Genomic DNA, 9,986 nt, shown 5'->3' with positions numbered 1-9,986 from the left:
CACAAACTGATTGCAATTTGCCAAAAAAATTGACATACATTTTTCAGCCATTCTCGGAGAAGCTATGAAAATAGATGGCATGGGAACTGGAAAAATTTACGTTAGTTCATGAGAGACATTCTAACATGCAGAGCAGTGGGAACTTTACTCTGCACCTAAAGCCCATACCATAACTAACAAAAGAGCAATTGAAGATTTTGTGTTCCCAATACAGACTGGATAAAGTAAAAAAAAATACATATGATGACAGCCTAGAGTAAACTAGAATGTAGTGGTTCTTGAATGATGAGGGAGAATGCATTTAGTAGCATGCTCTGCATTCTGCATCACTTACAGATTCAAATCAGTTGTGTTGTTTTGATATTGGGACTTTCTTGGATTTCAAATATGTTTCTACAAGAATCCAAAATATCACAGGGAATCCTGTGGAGGAAATTTGTGGATCAGTATTGGATGTGGCACGTAACTGCAGATAACTTACTATTTTGTTTTGATTTATGTTTTCCTTCTAAAAAGAAACATGTGAAATCGTGCCCCCCACCGCCCCCCCCCTCCAATTCATTTTGCAAAGAATGAAGCGGACGTTAATGAGATGAGCCAAAGTGGTCTTGGAGCTCACGCATGGGTTCAGAAATCAGTCCCGTTTCCTTGGCCTGTCCTGGTTAACTGAATGTGCACACACACACCGCAATATAGAACCTAATGGTAGAACTGAGACAATTTTAAAAAAATAAATAAATAAAAACGTGGTGTAAATTTACGAGAGGCTGTTGACATGGTTTTGAACGCTTTATGCATTCTCCGGAACGCAGTGCCCACCCCCCAAAAAAAAACCACAGAGGGGGCCCTAAAGTGTTGTTAGTGCCTGGTACCTGTATTGTCATGTAGATCCTTCAGAGGGGGGGCTGAGCTTTGCCTTGTGCTGTGGGTCAGCCCCCTATGGGAGGGGTTTGTGACGTGCTGACGGTCGGGAGGAGGTGGTGGTGGTGGAGCGCCGCGCACCTGCAGCGTGAAATTGACAGAGATACAGACACAAGAGAAGAGCCCAGTGCAGAGAGAGAGAGAGAGAGAGTGTGAGGCAGCTGAGACAGCCGCTCCACTCTCTTTACTGCATGAAGAGCTGCTCAAGAGGGGGTTTATTTTCATTTCAACTTTGCCCGACTTTTTTTTTGGTGGTGGTGGTGTGGTTGGTGGTGGTGGGTGGTGGGGTTTGCAGTTAGCAGGATGCTAACCTCCGCTGCCATCCTTCCGATCGCTCTGCTTATTTGCTCAGATCGGGTGAGGGAATAATTCTTGTTAATTGCTGGTGATAAATGTATTTGCTTGTACGGTGCTTGCGAGCCGCAGTTATCGTTAAAGCGCGGCTTGGTCCCCCCTGTCTTTATTTTGGATTTGCATGTGTTGGCTTTATGTTTTTTTTGGGGGGGGCTGTTTCCCCGAATGCATTAGATTCCGCTCTGTCGCCTTTGCTTTCATGTTATTTTTTTTTGTTAAACTGCCCCGGTCCGAGTAGTTTTAACCAGCAATAAGTTTGAATGGGGAATTTTCTGCTTGATCATCTCAGGCAACGGCGGCGGATGCTGAAGGGAGAATACCCTCGTGCAGGACTGGATTTTCTCAAGATGTATATGCAGTGTTTATTGCCAGGAGTATTTCTGAAGGCCAGAGTTTCATTAAAGGTAAGAAGCAGTAAGATGTTTAAATGCGATCCTCTATCTAAAGGCAGGCAGGCTGCGCCCAGCACAGGGATAACAACCTCTCTCAACATTACTTTGGCTAAGGGAGGCTTGAAGGATCCGTAGTGGAAGTGGCAAATAGCCAGATCAGTGAAAGCGTGTACCACCCACCCCCCACCCCCCATCACCCCCCACCCCGTGCGACTCGTTAGCTTTAATAAAACTTTCATTGCCTACTTTCATGGCAAAATGATAAGGCGTTTTTTTATTGAACCGATGAGAATTGCTGGAAACAAGATGCATCCCCCCAACACCCCGCCCCCCCCCCCCCCCCCCCCACAGCAGCCCCCCCACGGTCTGAGGCTGGCTCGGGGTCTGCGGAAGCTGCTTCTGCCTTGTGTGTGTGTGTGACCGACCGCTCGTTATTCCTCCATACTATGTATCGATGTATATATAGCTCCGGTATATTTCACATGTTTCTCTTTTTTCCCCCTGAATTGTGCTTTAACTGTGTTTGAAAGCTGTCTAACTAAATTGCATTGAGGAATTCATCGTTTAAAGAAACGGTGTAAATTTCATTTCACTCCCCGTCTGTTTCTTGACGTGTATGTAGCATCAAGAGTTTGTACCCTGCAAACTTTGTATCTGTCAAGTATTTGTGCATTGATGCGTGAGATATATGTCTGTTTTAAAGCAATTTTCGCACGAAGGAAAAACAGATTTGTTGAGAGCTGGATTCGTACCATTGGCTACGTGTAAACCAATCTGCGGTTTCATTGATTCCAACTCCCTTACCAGGATTTGTCCCGTTCTATTTTATGGCGATTTAAATAGAGGCGAGTAGGACCAGCGTAAAATGGATCCAGTGGGTTTCTGAATAAGGGTTTACAAATTATGCTGTTTATGTCCACATTTTAATGGTGCAATACTTTGATAAATCTGCTATATGTTGTGGACTTTATTTTAAGTTAGCCGAGTGGAGCCAGAATCTTTGGGAAAGGGCCAGCAAGGGTAAACAATAGAGAATTTTATTATGATTGGTGTCCAGGCATTGGGAGTGAAAAGGAGATGGGAAGCTATCATTCTTGCTCGCTCCCCATTGTGGTTTTAATAGTTCCAGGGGACGGATTTTGTTCCTGAGGTGGTTTATTGTCATCATTATTGTTGCCTTTTAATCAACAAAATCATGGGTCCAATCTGAATCTCTTGACCTTATAGGACTAACTATCTTGTAAATATGACACATTACCAGCCACAACAAATGTGGGTAATTGAAGGAATACTGTCCTGATTAACCTGGATGTATTTCTTTTTGTTTGTTTAATGAGTGTAGATTTCTGAGCTGAAACGTGTCCCATCAATGTGACAAGGTGACATGCAGGGTTTTTTTTTGCCAAATGGGGAAAATGTGTGCAAAAATCATTTAAAAGTTCAGAACACTGAAATTACATTATGGTCAGCTTTAAAAGTAATAATCCACAATATGGGCATACAAAGAGTTCCCTACTAATGAAAAGCTAAGTTCTTCATGGGCTGGAAGCCAAGATGGTTTAGTGGAAGGTACAATTTTTGTGCAATGTGAATTACTGGTGGTTCATAATATTTGTAGAGTGTATTATCATTGGAAGCAATGATATGACATCATAGTGATAAACTAAGCAATTATTTCTGAAGTCAGCTTCACTGCTGGGATTATTTGGCCTATCACACAGTGTTCCATGAAATGGGAAATATCAGTGTTTTACTTTCAAAAGTGACTGAAGTGAACATTTAATTGGAAAGTCTGATTTCTAAGAAGCTGATGAGCCTGTATATATTAAAGTGATAAGCTTATATGCTAAAACTTGTACAATTTGGAATAAACCATAGCTGTGTGACTTGAATAATGGCACCAGGTGCTTCTAAAGCTCCAGCAGTGCAATAAATGAATGAGTTGTATTTGTCCAGATTGAATAAATGAAGTTTATTTGGTCTGATGATTTGAAAACATTTGCAAGGATTCACATTAAGCTTAAGTTATGCAGAACACCAGAAACATACTGCAGAACACCAGAAACACACTTCATACCCAAGTGGAACTTCCTAAGTAACACTGAAATCTAGAATTTTGAATTGCATACAAAAATTGAAATGCAAAGTTAGCCATTGTATGCTGATCCATGCTGGTTAGGGCATATCACGGTTTATAACTCGTCAGTTGGTACAATGCAATATCTTCAATTCCATACCCATCCTCTTCAAAGAAAAAGGGCCAATTTTGTGTTGTGTCTATAGTCTTTGCTGCATTCTGTTATTACCTTATCATGTTTTGAACTAGTAGAATTCCTCACACATATATAAATCATATTTAACCATGAGATTTTTGACTGGTCCAGGGTTAGTCCATTTTGCAAGTATACATTCACAGACTATAATGCTGAAATGCATAGTAATATTATGGTAATAAAACCATTCTCATGTCATGAGCAGCAGTAATATGACAATACTCTTGCAGAACTAAAATCTCTTCAATATAATTCTCATGAAAAATGACATGAACAAATTTCTGCTTACCCTTTTGTTCCTATGTCTTTGCATTCTCTGAGCTATCCTATGCATTTTTAAAATGCCAGTCTGTCTGATTGAATATAACCTATCCATGTTACTTTTTTTCTAACCTTTCAATTCCTAAATACATTTTACAGTTTTTTTTAAACCTTTATTCATCACTCAGGCTCTTAACATCCATTTTCGAGGTAGGAACAAGTTACTCTCATTGGCTGGAAACCAATTTTAAATCCAGGCTTGGAAGTTTAACATTTGGTTCCATCATAAGTGCAATCGAGTTAATTTTTCAGCATTTCTTTATTGATTAATGTGTCATTGGTGGCACATACATAGCACTCCTGATGACACACCATCCCTAAATATCCGTGACCTGACTTTCCAGGTCTCAAGTAAATATCAAAGGCCAAGAGAAAGGAAGTAGAGACCAGTGGTACACTGATAAGATTGGGATTTAAAACAAAAAAGTATTTGGATGTCAGGAAATTTAAGCATGCTCCTGTCTCCACATCAACAGAATATGTGTATACCCATTGATGATTCTAAGCCAGACAGATCCTAGTAGAATATATTTAGGTAGTTTAATTAAAAATGAATTTACTAAAGAACATCATACTTGCCATACTTAAGGTTGAAACTGTAAAAAGCGCAATCTTGCCAATCCTAATTCCATTAAAAATTTATATTTGATTTGTTACTTAATGGTATAATGATTGAAGATGGGCTGTGCATGTGAATGCATGTATCTGTGGCATTAGTTATACACCCAGACCAGACAATTTAAACATCAATTCTTATTTGTGACTTAAATCATTACAGGTATTTTAATTCAAAATCTAAATCATAGTGTGAAATATTGTCACTATTGTATGTAAATAAAGTTATCATTTAACCGTGTTATTCCTTGTGGAATATAGAAATACAATTGTTTTGCCATTGAACTCTGCTTTGGGCAACAAATTCCAACTGATCCGATGTGCAGCCAAGCTTTTTACTTATGAATACATTAAAGGACCTTAAATTAGCCTGACTAAAATTGCAATTTGAAAGCACATTCCACACAAGAATAAACATCTGAGGGTAGAGTTTCTGCTTGCATCTTGCTAGCTTTCCACACAGATTACAGTGCAATTGCTAAAACCAATGTAAACATTCAAACGTACGGCCCCTTCAAGCCTGCTCCACCATTCAATAAGGTCATGGTTGATCTGATTGTGACCTCAATTCCACATTCCACCTACCCCGATAAACTTATCCTGATTGGGTCCTGCTCTGAGATTGGCCACGAATCCCGGGTCGAGCTTGCAAGATTCTGTTTGTTCAGGAAGGCTCTTCAAGTTGTGCATTTTCTAGGTGCATAAGTATTAGTAGACACACTGAAAAGGTTTTCTCATACATAATACTTAAATTACTACAAAACTGACCATGGTACACCAAATAACTATTAAATGATTCGGTAGAGTACTTTATGTCATTTTCAATTATGTTAAATGTGATTGCTCACAGGTGGAGGACTCAATTGCCACACTTAAAAATGCTGATTTTTGGTGAATAAACCCATTTAATAAAAACTTTAATGGAAAAGAAATGACTACATTCTATTACATCCAATTATGCTGTTTCATGGAAGATCTTACTTTTGTGATTATGCAAATGAATTTTAACAGAAACTTGAATTATTACCTAACCAGCTCAATTTCCAAAGCATTTTGGGCACAATTTCCTAATGGCACCCAAAGCAGAAACTCTACCCCCTGTTGTAGACTAATAAAAAAGGGAGGTGGGAAGAAGATTTGATCAATACTGTGAGTTTTCACTGTATGGTTGAGTTATTTTCTCTGTTCGCTCTTGTTAAAAGCACCTACTGCTATCCAAAGGATTTTCTGTTTACTCTGTAACATATTGTCCCCTTAATCCACATCTTCTTTACCATCAGCGGAGCTGTTCACAAGGTTCCAGCCGATTTCCAGGAATATATCTGATTTTCCAAGGCTAGTAAAAGGATTAATGCAGCAGGATTTTGATGAGTCCAGCTATTCAGTGTAATATCTTCCCCTTCAAAACACTTTGAAAAGACTGTGCTGGTGTGTATAATAGAACCACTGTAGTGCGTGTTTTTGTTTAAGTAAATCCACTAATTCAGTTTTTTTAAACCAAACTTGTGTTTGAATGCTATCTGTTTTGCGATGTGTATTCTGTTGAATTGGAAAACGAAATTCTATGGAATATGATTTGAAATGTTGCTGATTGCAGATATTTGTGATGATCAATGACAGCGTATCTCCAGACAGTAGCTCTCATTGCTGTGTAGAGGCTGGAGTTTTGCATTTAATGAAAAGCAAGTCTGTACAAAGTTGGGGTTTAAATCTTCATCTCTCAGATTTATAGAAAATTCCCTGTTCAGCCCCTAACAATCTGTACTTAATACTTTCATATATGGAAGGCTTATAACTCTTTTGAGGGCTGAAGTTTCTTTTTTTACTAATGCATTCTATCACATATTCATTCCATTAATGTACTCAAATATATTAGCTACAGAAAGAAATATCAAAAATAGAGATTGATATGGGAAGTGAAGGGAAAATGAAAAATATTATTGCACAGATATTTTTATTTATATTTCAGAAACAATGGCGGAGATCTTAACTCACTTCTCCAGGTGTAAATAAATTAACAGCAGCGATAAAACTGAGGTGGTGGATTTTTGCCCCATTCCTTTTCCATTGCCATTTATCCTGGGGCCCTTTACTGGGCTGCTAATACGCCTGTCTGAATCAGATGCAGACGTCTTTATGCGGTTCAGGGTGTCAGCATGTACGTAAGATCCCAATGCAATTTTATTGGCCAATTGGTCAGACTATGCATTTAGATATTCTGCTCAGTGAAACCTAGTGCAGCAGAAGAGAACCAGAAAGATAAAAGTGTGAAAATTCTTATTGTGAGGCAAGAGGAGCATGTACACTCTTCCAGGTTCTATGAGAATGATGAGGGCCACTGCCACCACTGGGCTGTCTGCTGCCCTCCTCGGGCCTGCCTGCCCACATGCCAAGGCAGCCTCTGGTCTGTCCAATATTGTAGTGAGCTGGCAGTGGTGAGTAACAGCGGGATGTCGACAGCATTGGGTTCTCAACCAGCTGGCCACCTGATCTACCAGTGTCTTTCAACTGCAGTTCAACTGTTTCACTTTCATTTAGTAATACAAAATTCAGTAATTCTTCAAATGTTTCTGAGAAGTTTTGTATTTTTTTTACCACAAACATTAAGTACTTGTTTGGAAAAAGACATGCTTGTAAAAAAAAAACATTTTTAATATATAAATTATGAAAATCAAATAATATTTTAGAAATGACACCTCTGCAGTGCCTTAGAAGAGGCCCATGATTTGATGAACATGGTATTTCCAAATTTGTCTAGGATTGTCAATTAAAAGGAGTGTTGCAAGTAGGAATAGTGAAATTTTATGTATGCTGTCGTCAAAGGGAAGAGTGTACTGTTTTTTGATGGAAGACTTCAGATTTGGACTGGTACCATTTTTTTGTGTTGTCATAGTTTCTGTTGGTATATGCAACCTCATGTTTTTCCATATCAATCAAGAAGATGTACACAAATTTATGCTCATAAATTTCCTCATATTCAGTTCAAATTTTTGAGTGGGCTATTGCAAAAGATACCTGGAGGCGAGTTACTGTGATTGCAGTTTGTTGTCTCTCTTCACCCTCTATACCTTTAACTATGGTCTTCAAAATGGTCAACTATTTCTTCATTCATTGCTTATCCTTTGCGATCCTTTCTGTACTTCCTTCTCATGATTCTGTTCCTATATGTCCCAACTTACCTTTTACAGTGGTTTGTTCTTCTGTGCCCATCTGGTCCTTTCCATTGTAGCCCAAAGCTCTGTGTTCAGCACACTCCTATTTGTCATCTACATGATGCTATCAGTGATAATATCTTAATGAATTCGCTTTCTGTATGTATGCCGCTGGTGCCCAATCTTCCCCTCTGCAGTACCACTCTCAGCTCATGACTGTTCCTGTACTGTTCTAATGGATAAGTCCATCAATTTGATGATGACAACAACGGCTTCTCTTTCTACAGCTTGTTTAATGTAATAACATGCCCCAAGGCGCTTTGCAGGAACATTTTAAAGCAAAATTTGACACTTATCCACAGAGGGAGATATTAGGGCAGATGGATAAATGCTTGCTCAAACCGGTAGGTTTTAAGGACCGTCTTGAAGCAAGAAAGAGAGTTGGAGAGGCTTAGGGAGGAAATTTCAGAGCTTAGGGGCTAGGCTGCTGAAAGCATGACCACTGAGAGGAGAACAAATTAAAATTGAAGACACTTAAGAGGCCAGAATTAGATGAATTAGATGACAGGACTGAAGGTGCCCTATTTGACTCCTGCCATAAATTTTGGACTATAGTCCTTCACTTCATTCTATTCCTCTTCCTGGATCCTTGCTCAGCTTCAGCCTGATGAGGTGCAACATTGGTCTTTTGTTTGACCTGAACTGGATTTCAAATTCCATATCCAAGTCTTTACAGGGACTGTTCACTTCTATAATATAGCCTGCCTTTAACATCAGTGCTGATGAAATTCTAATCTAGATTTTGTCACATCCAGGCTCAACCTTTTCCTGTGTTCTCCTTACAAGTCATTCAAGCTGTATAAACTCTAACTCATCCAGAATGTTACTGGCTGCACCCTGCCTTATATCAAATCCTACTAACTTATTAGTCAAATGATGCATAGCGTGCATGCTTATGTACACATCCCTCTATGGCATTACTTTACACAACTTCTACCTTCTGCACCTTTACTAAACAACATGCACACCTCCTTCTCAATTATGTCCTTGCCTTCTCCCCTACCCTCCTGGCTACATCTTCAACCAACATGGTCTCCACAGTGGAATTCTCTTTCTAAATAACTTCAATTTATTGCATCACTCTCCACTTTAAAAAGCCTCCTTAAAGCATATTTTTCAACATTGCCTTTGATCACTGCCTTAAACATCTTCTCACAATTTCTGAGCACTTCCCAATTCCGCACCCTATCCCTCCCCCTCCCCATTCTGAAATGCTTTCGGACATTTTTGCCACACTTAAAGAATTCTAAAAGTGCAAGCTCTAGTCCTTCATTTCTAAAATTGATATTCATCCAACCCTATCTTTTTTAGTTTTTTTAACTAGTGCATTAATAACCATTGCCTGCTTTTATAAATAACTTTGATCCAAGAATAATGAAAAGATTTCCCACCCTGAGAAATGGGAAAGCTTGATTTTACAGCTAAATGTTCTGTTAACCATTCAGAAAATATTAAAACAAGATTACAATATAAGACTGTGTATTTTTGGCTTATTTGTAAGATAATATTGATAACAATTGTTACATTTCTGAAAGTTCAAATGAAATTAGTTGCAACATTTCAGCTAATAGTTTCGATTAGTTGCAGTCCATGACACAGAACTGTCACATCTGTTATTAATTAACTCACAAACCTTATTTGAGGAGTTGAAAGGAGTTCTTGCTGGAAACTGGAGGGTTGTTTTTTTTGCAGTGGGGAAACATTGTCAAAGTGAGCAAAGTTTGTATGTGAAAATGTGCTACGCCTGGCCTGAGAGCACTTCAGGGAAATGAGTAAATCCAAAAAAAAAATAATTTTCATTCAAAAACTTTCTTTCACTTTATACTGCAGAATATCTAACTTTTAGAAATGAAAGTAATATAACTGATTGAGACATATGAATATGACTAGTCCATCCA

General features: G+C 38.7%; 1 protein-coding gene across 1 annotated transcript in view; it reads left to right on the top strand.

The window, feature by feature from the left end:
• The first annotated feature begins 1,203 nt into the window (after positions 1-1,203).
• Positions 1,204-9,986, top strand: part of LOC144688569 (cadherin-4-like) — a 732,621-nt gene continuing 723,838 nt past the window's right edge. Inside the window, exons 1-2 of the mRNA XM_078555304.1 lie at positions 1,204-1,278; positions 1,565-1,679. Of these exons, the coding sequence (XP_078411430.1) occupies positions 1,225-1,278; positions 1,565-1,679 (169 nt within the window). The 5' untranslated portion in view covers positions 1,204-1,224. The remainder of the gene's footprint in view (positions 1,279-1,564; positions 1,680-9,986) is intronic.

This window comes from Cetorhinus maximus, chromosome 13 (genome assembly GCF_964194155.1).
Source record: "Cetorhinus maximus chromosome 13, sCetMax3.hap1.1, whole genome shotgun sequence".
Classification (NCBI taxonomy): domain Eukaryota; kingdom Metazoa; phylum Chordata; class Chondrichthyes; order Lamniformes; family Cetorhinidae; genus Cetorhinus; species Cetorhinus maximus.
Note: the sequence above shows the minus strand (reverse complement) of the source record. Positions and strands in the feature narration are given on the sequence as shown.